The sequence below is a fragment of the Dysidea avara genome, chromosome 1 (assembly GCF_963678975.1).
Source record: "Dysidea avara chromosome 1, odDysAvar1.4, whole genome shotgun sequence".
NCBI lineage: Eukaryota > Metazoa > Porifera > Demospongiae > Dictyoceratida > Dysideidae > Dysidea > Dysidea avara.
The window spans coordinates 59923074-59936369 of record NC_089272.1 but is presented as its reverse complement, the minus strand read 5'-3'; the positions used below and the strand labels follow the sequence as shown (position 1 = coordinate 59936369).

General features: G+C 37.8%; 2 protein-coding genes and 1 long non-coding RNA gene across 4 annotated transcripts in view; 1 reads left to right on the top strand and 2 right to left on the bottom strand.

Moving 5' to 3' along the window:
- Window positions 1-226: 226 nt before the first annotated feature.
- LOC136251375 (uncharacterized) lies at window positions 227-3819 on the bottom strand. 2 transcript variants are annotated; one of them, XR_010699062.1, is made up of 3 exons: window positions 3726-3819; window positions 1226-1493; window positions 227-672 (listed from the first exon to the last, which is right to left on the bottom strand). It is a non-coding gene; the product is annotated as an uncharacterized lncRNA (long non-coding RNA). The 2 variants fall into 2 exon arrangements; XR_010699059.1 differs by lacking the exon at window positions 227-672 and having other exon boundaries at window positions 1117-1353; window positions 1408-1493.
- An 87-nt stretch (window positions 3820-3906) lies between these two features.
- LOC136238939 (hemicentin-1-like) overlaps window positions 3907-13296 on the top strand; it is a 39429-nt gene continuing 30039 nt past the window's right edge. Inside the window, exons 1-10 of the mRNA XM_066029656.1 lie at window positions 3907-4046; window positions 4489-4764; window positions 5523-5846; window positions 6175-6468; window positions 7873-8154; window positions 8214-8345; window positions 8790-8927; window positions 9566-9823; window positions 10045-10150; window positions 11466-11629. Coding sequence (XP_065885728.1) covers window positions 3983-4046; window positions 4489-4764; window positions 5523-5846; window positions 6175-6468; window positions 7873-8154; window positions 8214-8345; window positions 8790-8927; window positions 9566-9823; window positions 10045-10150; window positions 11466-11629 — 2038 coding nt within the window. The 5' untranslated portion in view covers window positions 3907-3982. The remainder of the gene's footprint in view (window positions 4047-4488; window positions 4765-5522; window positions 5847-6174; window positions 6469-7872; window positions 8155-8213; window positions 8346-8789; window positions 8928-9565; window positions 9824-10044; window positions 10151-11465; window positions 11630-13296) is intronic.
- LOC136238946 (calcium uptake protein 1, mitochondrial-like) overlaps window positions 11880-13296 on the bottom strand; it is a 1670-nt gene continuing 253 nt past the window's right edge. Inside the window, exon 1 of the mRNA XM_066029669.1 lies at window positions 11880-13296. This exon is cut by the window's right edge and continues 253 nt beyond it. Within this exon, the coding sequence (XP_065885741.1) occupies window positions 11996-13296 (1301 nt within the window). The 3' untranslated portion in view covers window positions 11880-11995.

Genomic DNA, 13296 nt, shown 5'->3' with positions numbered 1-13296 from the left:
TGCTACAATAAGATGGTTGTTATCATCAGATAAAAATTGTCACCATGCATACACAAATAATATAATATACACATGTGGCCCTCAGACAACATGCGACAATTACATGGCTTTACAGTACATTATAGTAGGTCTAGTTTTCTACTAGCAATACAACAGCATTGGTTCAGAAAACAAAAATGTGTCCATGTATTGAAGGTCTACTGGCAACTGGCGCCAGTAATCTGGGATAGTTGGCATGGCAAGGAAATTAATATAAGTGCACATTACATACATATTATCAACAGTAGTCTGAATTAACTACATAATTTTCTTGGCATGGATAGAATTGCCAGATACATAATATATCAACATTAGAACTTCTGTTTGATTCAGTAGTCTCTTCAATACTGTTTTCTAGTTTGTAAGTGTAGCAATTACATTTCTCCCAACGTTGTACCTGGTCTGCTGTGGCATAAGGGGCCATCAAATTCGTCTTCACTGCTACTATTTTCTATTTCATCTTCAGGGGTCCATTATCTGGGATGTCACTGAAGTGGTCACTAAAAGTGGTCACTGCTGTAGGCAAAATTGTCTTGTAGTGCCACACGTACTGCTGAATACATTGTCTTCTTCCTCTGATCGAATCAGGTTGATTTTATCATCATTAAAAGTTGGCATTAAAATATCTAATACCTAGTTCAATACACAATTGTGTATTTTAGTAAATTACACTTTACATGGGTCAGTACCTACGAACTCACATGCTCACATACTCTACTGTATAGTACCACAAACACATGTTGTATCAAACTAAATCATTACATTAACGAGATACTGTGTCAGCATTACTGCTGCTTTTGCGGAATAAGAAAAGCAGTTACTGGTCAGTATATGTTCCATACACTGTTGCTATAATCAGCAACAGTATCTACTACAGTAGTTGTTCAGCTATTATTTCACTACATACTGTACCTATGTCATGTGCATATTGTGTCTCTGAACACTACACCCTTAACACAGTGCTGACCTTTAGACTATTATTTTATAGCATACATTACTCATTCAAAAAATTGAACTATATAGCCCAACTGGGAAGTGAATTGCAAACTTATGCAAGCAGTACTCTTACACATCTTTTTACTGTCCGTAAGACATAACAATGCCATAAATGTTTAATACACTATGTCGCACATAAAACTGCACATGAACCATGCATACAGTGTATGTATAATGAAACATTCCTTACATAACACAGTTAGGTTAGCTAGACTGGATCAGATGTTGTCCCTTCCATGTTAAAAGCCACACTAGCTATCTCTCCTGCATGGAATGCTGAAGCCATAGTAATCATCAAACATCCATTAGACATGTACACTACAGGATCATGTGATATGAATCTTTGATTGTTTCTTAGCCACTGAAAATCACCTTGAGGGTTAGCATCAGCCTGACAAGTGAAAGTCACTTTCTGGTATTGTGGCACTGGCTGGACCTTACAGTGTATATAGGTAGGTCTGCAAGCAAGGGTAATAAAACAACAGCTGGATTAAATGTCTTATATAGGGATGAATATGCTTGGAGCATATTTTATGTTATATACCACTATCGGTGTTTACTAAAATTTTACAAATACAACTGCCAGTTATACTGAACCCATTACATAGTTACTCATTATATTGAGCAACACAGAGGATTAATTACATTGCAGACTTTAGTTTACCAGTCTAGCTAGGAACAGTGTGGTTGCTAAATTACAACAAGCTGGCTGCAACTAAACTGTATTCTATGATGAATAAACACAAAAATGATTGTATGGGTGATGTATTGATGTGTGTTTCTATCCACCATGTACGTATCAGCCATTGAGCAGACCACACAACAACACAGCCTAGAATGCTACATTAAAATGGTTTAATCCTAAGTACTTTATTTGATGTATAACCAGGGGGCATCAGAAAGTGGTGAGGTACAGTCCTGGGGTCTGGAGCATGGTCTTCCTTGAAAATTTCACATTTTGAGGTGCAATATATGTAACACCACTTGCAAGGTGCTAGATATATAAGTGTTCAAGGTTAGGGATAAAACCAGATACTGACCAAAACCACGTCTGTAATGCTTAAACCTTTCCATTGAAATTTATTAAAACTGTAAGGAGTATCTACAAAGAGAATCAAAGCCAAAGCTAAAATACTGATGATAACAGTTATTGTTTTTAGAGGTGTCTCACAATTCATATTTGAGACGTCAGTGTAGAATCACAATTCTTAAACATCACTAGATGATTAATGAAATGTCATCAACCTCCTGTTATATATACACATACTGTTACATAATATACCTTAGCATTTTGAATCTTGAACACAGCTAATAGATTTTCAATACAGCGGATCCTCGCTTATCCAAACCTCAGTTATCCGAACACCTCGATTCTCCGAATACTAAGACTGACTGTTAGATTAGAGTATCATTTGTCCAAACAAATTCACTTATCTGAACACTTTGTCAGACTCTAAGAACAAAGGTGTTTGGATAGCTGAAAATCCACTGTATTCATATACACTTTATATGTGTAATATACAACATAAAAATCCTACTGTATTTTATGATTAAAAACACCAAAATTCACAAGTATAGATTATGCACATCACATAATTATTAGCCGCCTTATTGTTAATGTAGATGTTTAATGATAATCTGAAAGTCAAAGTATGTACGTCCTGTTGTGAAACTTTTATATATTTTTTCATGCTGGAATGTATTATAATGAGAGTAAAATATTGCAAAACAGTTCCATTGGCTTGTACACTGAAGCCCTAATTGGTTTGTGCACAGCAGTGATCAGGACATTAAAAATTGTGTGAGGTTGTTGGCCATAATGGTCCACCATTCTGTGTTGGATCAAAACATAAATGGCACGCTCAGGACTATAGGCACACACCCTTAATCTAATTGAATGTGCGGCCGCGCCAGACTACTCGGCATACATGATCGTTTATCACGTGACTATTTTACTGTTGTATATACTTTTAGTAGGAATGTCAAAATTCCGTAAAATTACGGAATTTCTTCTCCCGTGAATTTCATTAAAAGGTGGCACAATGAATTGCGCGTCTTGCAGACAGTTTAGGCACTATATTTTTCCGTTTCATAGTAATGAACTAGTCACGGTAGTGCTCTTCTGGTGAGTTTCCTTATGATTAGAGTAGCTAGGTGCGTGTGTAAGCCCCAATGTTAGATCCCTGCCCAGAAAATGTATGGAAGATGACAGCAGGCTAGTTTTGTTGATCGCCATGCACAACAGCGTTTCAGTTAATCGATAGGTTGGTTTTCAGTCAGCGCAAGATGCAACTTGAACGCCTGTATTAGTTTCCTGTCAATGCTACACAATCGATAATACAAAGTGACGTAATCACCCATACGTCACTTGTTTTTGTTTTGTGCCATGGTTAAGAGAACCGCCTATTTGTTTATTTAACAATTACTGGCTACCACAAGTGCAAATGTGGCAAACCTAACTATCAATTTGCAGCATTTTTCGAGCTCTACAAGATGCTGTGACTAAAACATGCATTTGTTAAACTTTTAAAAATCCGTTTGACATCCCTACTTTTAGGTCATGAAGAAATGTGGCGCCACCCACCCCTTTACAAAAATATGGGTCTTGTGAAGTATATAGATACTAAATTTGATATTAAACACTCAACCCTTGGCAACGCAATCATCTGACGTGGTTACCGGCAACTTACTGTCTTACGTACGCTGTCGAAATGATAATGGTACCAGACCTTACTTTTTTCGAAGGGGCGGGGCGAAACGTAGCTAGGTATGGCACAAGCACACTAACAGGAAAGTTACACGTGTACCACAACCTCGACCACAACTGACAATCCGCATAAACGGATACCCAGCAATTAAGAATACGGAGATTGTGTAGGGCGTGGCTCCGTTTAAATTTTGTTTATGTCGCCAGATCAACGCACCCTTTTGTAGACAACAGAGAACGATGAGTCTGTGGAGATTCCTGCTGATATGTTGTCTCATTGTACGCGTATCCAATGCTCAGATTGGTAAGGACATAGATTGTGTGTGTGTGTGTGTCTATAATCTATGGTAAGGACCTCAGCAGCATCAGTGTCGGACGACCTTAGTTAGTCGCTTTAGTGGTTCCCCATAAATTGTATAGAACATCTAGTAGATCATTCCGTGCTTTTGTATCAACATAATTCGTGTATATTTGGTAGATGGAAGCCAGTCTTAACCAGTCATGGCTGCAATGTCAGTATGTAAGCGCGGCGTAGCTAACAGGGTGGCTAACTGCAGGCGATGCACAGTATGTCGCTGCAATTAACTACTAAATATCAGTGTTGCACAACTGTATGCATGTATAGCACAATAGATTTGAGTTGCCTTTTAAACTATTCCATAAAGGTGGTTGAGGGGCTGCATCTAGATACACCCAACATAACACTTTAAGGCCTTTATGATTAATATTTGTATGTGTTTACATAGTATTTCAGACTGTTCCATTAAACAACACAATTGCTCAAGGGAGTCCAGTAACATTTCAGTGCCAGGTAGAGTCATCAGTTCTAGTCTCATTAAGATGGAGACACAATAATGTTGACATTGCTTATGATGGCCGAGTACAAATGAGAGTTGCTGATGGAGTATTTGAGTTAAGGATTAATCATACGGTAGATGGTGATGACGGCAACTACTCCTGTGTAGCCACTGTGCGTTCCTCAGGAGAAGAGCACACAAGGAAGGCATACTTGCAATTTGCATGTAAGTACCATACAAATGCATGACACCTATTGTGTATTACAAATGGTGCACATTTGAAGATTAATTCCTGCATGCTGTGCATAACTTTTACCAATACATTTTTTTTGGATTGGCAGGCATGTGTGACTGTGTGTGTATATATATGTGGCTAGAGCTTTGGCCTATAGCTGGTAATCAAAAGACTCCAGGTTTGATGCACAGTTACGCAATTGGTGTTGTTTTTGAGCAAGAAACTTTACTCACATTGCTCCAGTCTACTATATCCAGCTGTATAATGGGGACCTGGTGGCCAACTGGGAAGCAGCCCACCCATCTGTAACATCAATGTGTATCTGGTGTTTACGCAGATCCCAACTGTCCTTGTTTTGCTTAGCAATGTTGGGGTCATTGTGGAATTTCAGGTTCTGCAAACTCTCTCTGTAATACTGACCTGGATAGTCCTCCTGTGGGTTACTTGTCCTGCCCCAGGAGGATTTGACTGTAGAAAACTCAAATGCCTGAGTGGTGAACAGGCATCCCATTGCTAGGCAGCAATATAGCTGTGTTTTACACAGTTACCGGGGGTGTATGTATGTAGCTATGTCACTAATTTATATACGTTAATGTATTACTTACAACTTATAAGAAGACTTCACCAGTGTTAATTTATACACTTTAAATAAATTTAACCATCAGGATTTCCCACTGCAAGATGCATGTTACTTATAGCTGGATGACCTATCTGCTCCATTCTGTATAATCCCCTTTCTATTCCACAGTCATCATGCCACAGTTTCTAAGACATCCTGAAAGCAAGATGGTCATGCTGGGGAACACTGCACAGTTCTTTTGCATACAAGACACCAGTTTACCCCTGGCTGCAGTGACATGGCTGAAGGATGGTACACCATTACAAGTATCATCATCTAGTAGACTCATTGTACAATCAGAAGAGCTCTCGCATGACATAGGTAGGGTGTCTAGCTCACTGGCCATTTCACCAGTCATGATCAGTGATGATGGAGTGTATAGATGTAGAGCTGTTAACCCATTGCTACCTGATAGTCCAGTATTCAGCAATAATGCCACACTAACAGTTCAAAGTAAGCATCTGTCTATGCATACATGCATGCAGATGTACACACTTATACACATGCACATTATACCTTAGCACTCTTTATTATTTATGCACACAGTACACATACCCATGAACTTTGTCAGTTGAAGAATCTCATCAATTTAACCTAAAGGCCAAGCATTTCATATTATGTAGTACACTGACCTGAATTCCAGCAATAATGTCAAGTAATATTTTTTTACTGGTAATCCATATTATGTGTAACATAATATGTATCTAGCTCAGGAAAATATAGATCCCTATGTACAGCTGTATAATGTGATTATCATTTGTTTATTCTTTATTTTACACAGTACCGTTAATCACACCTTCATTTCTGGAGAACCCATCTAGTATAATATTACGTTTTGAGGGACAACAAGCTTCCTTCAACTGTTCAGCTACTGGATCACCAGCTCCCACCATCACTTGGTTACACAATGACAACATCATAAGTGATAGTATTGCAGTCAGTACGGGGGGTCAGATGACCAACTCAACACTGACTATTAGCAATGTACTGCAGAGAAACACTGGTAGTTATCAGTGTAGGGCAGACAATGATGTCAGCAGTGTGACCAGTACCACTGCTACTTTGTCAATTGCAAGTAAGTTAATAGCTGAGCATTATAATAATGATTTTCTGGCATCATCACTAAATTACAAATGTAGAAAGTAGGCGGTCGAGCCATTATCATTATTCAATTCACTGTAGCTAAGCTACTGTATATGTCCAATTTTTACAAGATTCCGGTTCATTTTCAATGTAAATACAGTCTCCACTGACAAATATGGCAAGATGTCTGTTTGACACACACACACTCAGTCATTTTACCTTCTTGTTTGTTGGAGGGCTCACTGCACAAATCTGACAATACAATTTAAAGTTTCTTGGTATTCTATGCCACTATTGTATGAGCTTTGAAAACTGTCCTACGTATGTTTGATACACACAAAAACAATGGGGTAATACATCTAATAGTACATGTGGGAGCTGATGAAAAACAGAAAATTGCTAAACAGTGGTCTAATATATGCATAGTTTCTTGTATGTGACCAGAGTTACAAAAAGGTTCTTCCACACACATCCAATTCTATCTACTTGGAAGACCATGACTTTGTGTTCATGTAACATAAATTATAAGCCTGAAATTTTCTCCATCCATTAAGGTATGTTGGTACTCATTTCAACTCCTTAGCATTTTACAATCTGAAGTTAGGGATTGTCAAAGTTGGTAAATTGGATGTGTGTGGAAGACCCCTTTTCGCGAATCCGGTCACATATACCCACTGAGAAAACATGATATCATGGTGAAGCAAATTATGAATTATTATGCACTGATAGAGTGTTTCGTACCATAATGTTTCATGTATGAACAGCAATATGATGTACTGTACTTCATATTATGCTGTTTATAAATCCCAAGAAATCCAAACTTTAATTTGAGACTACAATATATCATGCTACTATCGGCTGCACAAATCTCTAAGGACTTGTGTTTGCGAGATATGGTACTACAATACCCTGACTGTTTAGTCAGGAGCAGATCTAGAAATTTTCAGAAGGGGGTTTCAGATTCTCTGGAATTGCAACTTCAACTTTGAAAACCAAAAAAAAGGGTCACTATGTAGTTTTCAATGCTATGAAGTGATTTCATTTCAAAAGCAATAGTATGAAGTTTTGCCAATAGAAAAAGTCATAATATAATACAGTATGTATAACTGTTTGTAATTTTTTTCAACCAGATGAACTGTAGGGGAGCACGCTATTTCAGAGGGGGTTTCTGGAAACCTCAGAAACCCCCCTAAAACCACCCCTGTTAGTAATAACATGTTATGGAGATACAGAATGCATATCTTACCTTCAGCCAAAAGTGACTACCTAGCATTTAGCAAATGTAATGCATCTACATGTCAAACTTTTCTTTTGTGTTGTATTTGATAGTTCGTAACTGAATTTCTCCTAACGTACACTTGAATAAAGTTTTGTATAAACACTTCTATCCTTGCAGTGATCTCCCAAGAATTCCAGGTACAACCTCCTGATAGCATACTGGCTGTACTTGGTGAAACAACCACTATACCATGTGGACCACCTACCAGCATACCACCAGCAGATGTCCAGTGGACTAAAGATCACCGATTATTGTTTGGAGACCGCTTTGTTGTTAATGGGAACAACTTATCAGTCATAGATACACAACTATCAGATAGAGGACTGTATTATTGTACTGCTACTAACCCTCTTACTCTTCAATCGGTCATTAGTCAAGGAGCAAATATTACTGTTAGAGGTATATTAGTACTTTACCATTTATATTAAAAATAATTGTTGTTGTTTTATCTTGTGCAGTTGGCCCTGTGTTCACTCAACTGCCTACCAATATCACAGCACCTGTAACTGGTTCATCCAGTTTTACCTGTCAAGTATCAGGTGATCCTACCCCCACTATTTCATGGTACAGAAATCAAACACTGATCACAGGTGAAGCCATAATTATTGAATTGTATATGCGTCAGAAAAATAATTTAAATTTGCACAAATCTGCTCTAAATTGTGCATGTGGTTGCCAGCTGAGGAATGTTGCTCAAGAATAGCTGTAACATTTTACTAGTTATATACTCAGAGTACACCAGGGTTGTACGTGAGACTGTTGAAGATAGGTTGCACTACAGTTGTTCTATTATTAAAGCAGTTCATATTGCCAGACTGTTTTATTAGAGTTTATCGATCTTTTACTCACTTTTTCTCAGAATACGAACTTTCATTACTAGACTAACTGATGTTTTGCTATCACATGAGGAAGGGACTAAGCCTTAAAGCAAGATCCAATAAAACCATTGGCTTCCCTGGGAATGCCCTATTGTTACAGATGTTGTGTAAGGTGGTATCATAATACACTATTATTACCATTATTGGTACATCTAGGAACAGATAGTAGGTTTGTGGTAGCAGGAGGTAATCTGATGATTGATCCAGTCATGCTAAGTGATGATGGCAGTTTTACATGTGAAGCTACCAACATTGCTGGTACTATCCAGTCCGTGGCATACCTCAATGTGCAATGTGAGTAACAGTTTTATGCTGAATATGTATACACAAACATGAAAGCAATGTGGCTGTTGTACTATCTGCTAGAAGCTTTCACTTAAGATGGAAGCTATGTAATTAACGCACAAAATTTGTTGGGTTAGCATGTAAGTAAGTAAGTAAGCTTCTCAGATATGTTACTATACAGGATAATGTACAAAATTAGTATCATATATTCTTAGCATACCAGACTACAATACTGCCAAATAAATATACAGAAGAACCTCCATTTAGAAACTCACCTACATTATGTTCACGTTGAGCTGAGTCCTGAAAAACAGCTTAAAAATAAAAGTGGATTTTTTCTCAACAGAGTTAACATTTCAGCCAACCAGATGATTATTGGTAACAACAAAGATTGCAACAACAGACACGTACGGTTTAGCACCATCACAAGTTCAGCAAAGAGCTGTAATGGACACTGTACTTATAAGGCTTCCCATAGAAAATGTATTGTGAAAATTTTGATTGGCCATAAATATTATGTCAAACATTTGCAGCAATAATGGACCAACAATACTGGGTCCCAAAGTGTCTGTAATAGAGAGGTTTCACTGCACACACATCATGTCATACACACTTTCTGTAAATACTAAGGATAATTGTAATTACAGATCCTCCAGAAATATCCTCCACATTTATCACTGATGTCGTAGCAACAGTAGGTGATGAGGTGTTATTACACTGTTCAGCAGTGGCTAACCCAATTGCCAGTATAACATGGTTGTTCAATTCTGCTGAGGTGGATGGAGTACTGACTAATGGTAGTTTGTTATTGTCCATTGTACAAGTCACTAATGAAGGCAACTATACTTGTCGTGCCACCAACTCTATCGGATCAGATGAGGCTGATGTGTTTCTATCAATACTAGGTAATTTAATTTGTGTAGCTACAATAATAAACAGCTAAAAAGTAACAGAGATCATCAGTTTGGTGGATGAACATTAAAAGACTTTGCCAAGCAACAAAATTAAATTGCGATTGGAAAGGAAATTGTTTTGGCTCAAATTTGTCATGCTTTAATCTTGCAAACTTTCATAATTATTCCAACTACAATACGTTTTGCAAATGTACATTTTCCTTCTAATGTAGTACCAGCTGTAGCTGTAGTGGGAGAGGACAATGTTACTGTTGTGGAGGGTCAGCCAGTGAACCTGACTTGCCAAGCAACCGGAGATCCACCGCCCATCATCACTTGGTATGTGTGGTATCCTATGTCAATAAACAATTACTTCCATAGCCGCACATGTGCAAAGCAATTTTGTTTGTAATTCAAAGCCCACACCTGGCCTGATATTGTGCTTATGATAAAATTAATTGTTTGTTTACCATTCTAGCTAGGCATCTAGTGAATTCTTAATATTTCTAAGGAGTTTTATAGGTTAGAAACCAAGGACTAGGATCAAAATAGTGAATTTAAAACTCGAGGCAAAGATCTGAGTGGCTAGTGGTGTTGGAGTGCACAGTTTAGAAGGGTGCATGTATTCACTCGTTGGACTGGACTACTGGACTGGATTACTGGACTTAAACTTTTTTATTTTCTTGCCTTAACCGCAGAAGCATTTTGGATGTCATGTCATTCACCACGAGACATAGAAACTTGCAAATTATTCACAAAAAAAACTACACTAAAACCTCAGTGTAGTTTGTTATCAAAAATAATTTGCCTACCACTAGCAAGATGTGCTGCTAGCAATCATACAAACACTGTGCACTGTTAACTCTGCTAATGCGTCCAACTACTAAATAGCACACATAGCACCCACTGATTGCTAATGCTAAACAATGCTAAATAGTACACATTTTCAATCAGTTTTTACACCTAAAATTAGCTATATTGAAATAATGTAACATATTGCCTAACGTTTCAACAGTCTGCATAATTATTCACTATAGAATGGCCAGCTCCTTAGTTGGTTCTTGAATATAATGCTTATGAGTGCACAGTGTCCAGTTAACCAGAGAAATGCTTCCCAATGCACACATGTCATGCACTGGCTAACAGAAATGTAAAGCTGCATCTTTGTGAAAAGTTATACATGTAGAGAAGTAGAACTCAACCTACTGATTATGAACTTATCATACCATTGAGTAGACCTACTAAAACTATAATTATGCCGCTATGTGCCTCTAAAATGCAAGACAAGACACTGAGAACTCTAAGTGTGTGGTACAGCTGTAGAAAGTAATGATCATAATGGCTAATCACTTTAGTGGTTGAAAAATGTATTTGAGCAAACTTTACGTGAGTCCAGTAGTCCAGTACAGTAAATGGATACTCCCCAGTTTAGAACTTGTAATCGTTAAATGTGAAACCCACAATCAAAAATGGATGCACGGTACTAGTGAATGCTGAATAAATTGCTCTCTATAATGACCGTTAATGGATTTTATAAGACCTCATTGTCTACCAAGATAAAGACACTAAGACATGGAGTTCTTTTTAAAACTATCTTAGAAGACCTGAAATTGCTCCTTTGTATAATCAGTATGTGTTATGATGTTGTGGTCAGGTATGATGATGATGGTAATCTGATAACACAAGATGACAGAGTCACAATCAGTGAGGGATTCCTGTCATTTTCCTCTATACAAAAATCTGACGAGGGTGCAATCACTTGTGTGGCTGCTAACAGTGTTGGAAACAGTACAACATCTACTGATTTGAGAGTGTTAGGTATGCCAAGGCCTAGATTGTATCAAGTTATTTTATGGTCAGACAGTTGTAGGGTTTAATGTTACTGCAGCATTTTAAAGGATTCAGTGCTCATTTTCTTGTTATTTCCTTTTTCTGAACCACACTCCTAAGAGGTGTGTGTAAGTGCCAGTGTTCTTATCACTAAACTTTGTATCTATAGCATTTCTATGCACTCTCAGTATTTAGGATCACCATAGTTCCCATTACAAGTCCTACATGCCCAGTGTAGTTATGCCACAATTATATTTAATTTGCTAAATAAATATATATTTGTAACTACATACTAAACATACAATTTACACAGAAATCTTTTACACAGTACTACTGTAGGTATACACTGTACAATTATTTGGATTTAAATTTTGCAACTGCACAAGAAAATACGGCATTCATCATCCTTCCCAAGCCCATTTCCTTCGGCTTCTCCAATCCCCTAGTAATTCTACCCTTCATAATGTCAATAAACTCTTTGTGGCTTAACTCATTGTCATTGTTCTCATCAAAAATGACAAAGACAACATCAATTAAATGATCGTCTAGTTCAATGCCTGCAACAGCTTTGGACACTCTTTTGAAGTCGTCTTTAGTAATCGATGCTCCCGCAGCATGATACATGCCCAGTGCGACGTCAATTTCAAATATGGAACTAAGGAATACATTGAATGCTTTTAACTGGTCAAATGTAATCCCAGGATGGGTTTCTTTCGGATTAAATGCTTTTCTAACTCTCTTCATGTAGACTTTTTTCTCCTGGTCTGTAACCTCTGAGTATGACAGCAACAACTCACAAAAATCTTTTTCGCTAATGGTATTGTCTTCAGGCTCGTACCGGTGAAATTCTTCCTTTAGGACAGCCAAAGTCAGCTCATCATGAAACATTTGAAACTGCTCAACAGTAAGTTTTTTAGAACGATCTTTCCCAAACAGGTAGGTACCAAATTCTTCACTGACTTCACCTAAAACATTTCCAGTAGTGGCACGATTTCTATGTCGTGAACCAACAGCTGTGCCTTGCAGAATAATCTTGTATACTTTCTGAAATTCTTGGTAATCAACTTCACCATCACCATTCAAGTCAAACATTCTGAAAGCCAAGGCAAAATTTCGTTTTGGTGTACTGATGACAGTAAGCAGAAATATGAAGTCAGTAAAATTGATAGTTTCCAACTTTGCAAACAGGCTATCTGGATCTTCAACCACCTCTGCTTTCTTCCAAGCCTCAAATTTCTTTTGATCAAAATTAAGGAATTCATCAAAGCCCAGTCCCTCTGGCTGCATGACACCTGGTGTGATACTGCGAACAAAATCTGTAGGTGTCATAAAAACTTCCCAGTTCCCTTTGTCATCATAAATCTTAATGGTGGCAAACATACGAAAAATCTTGTCTGGAGTACTGTAGGCTCTTATCCGATCTTCGTAGTTTATGATCTGCTGTTCACGGAACGTTGGCTTCTTTCGCTTTTTCTTCACCACCTCTTCAACGGCTTGTTCTGGTTCTGCAACCTTCACATCTTGTTGAGGCGCCTCCCCTTCTTCAGAAGCGTCAACGCCCATCTTGCGATACCAAATGTACCCGCCTCCAACAACAGAAACCAGCAGGCCAGATACTAATGATATTGTCTTCGCGTATCTTACTGACTCTTCCC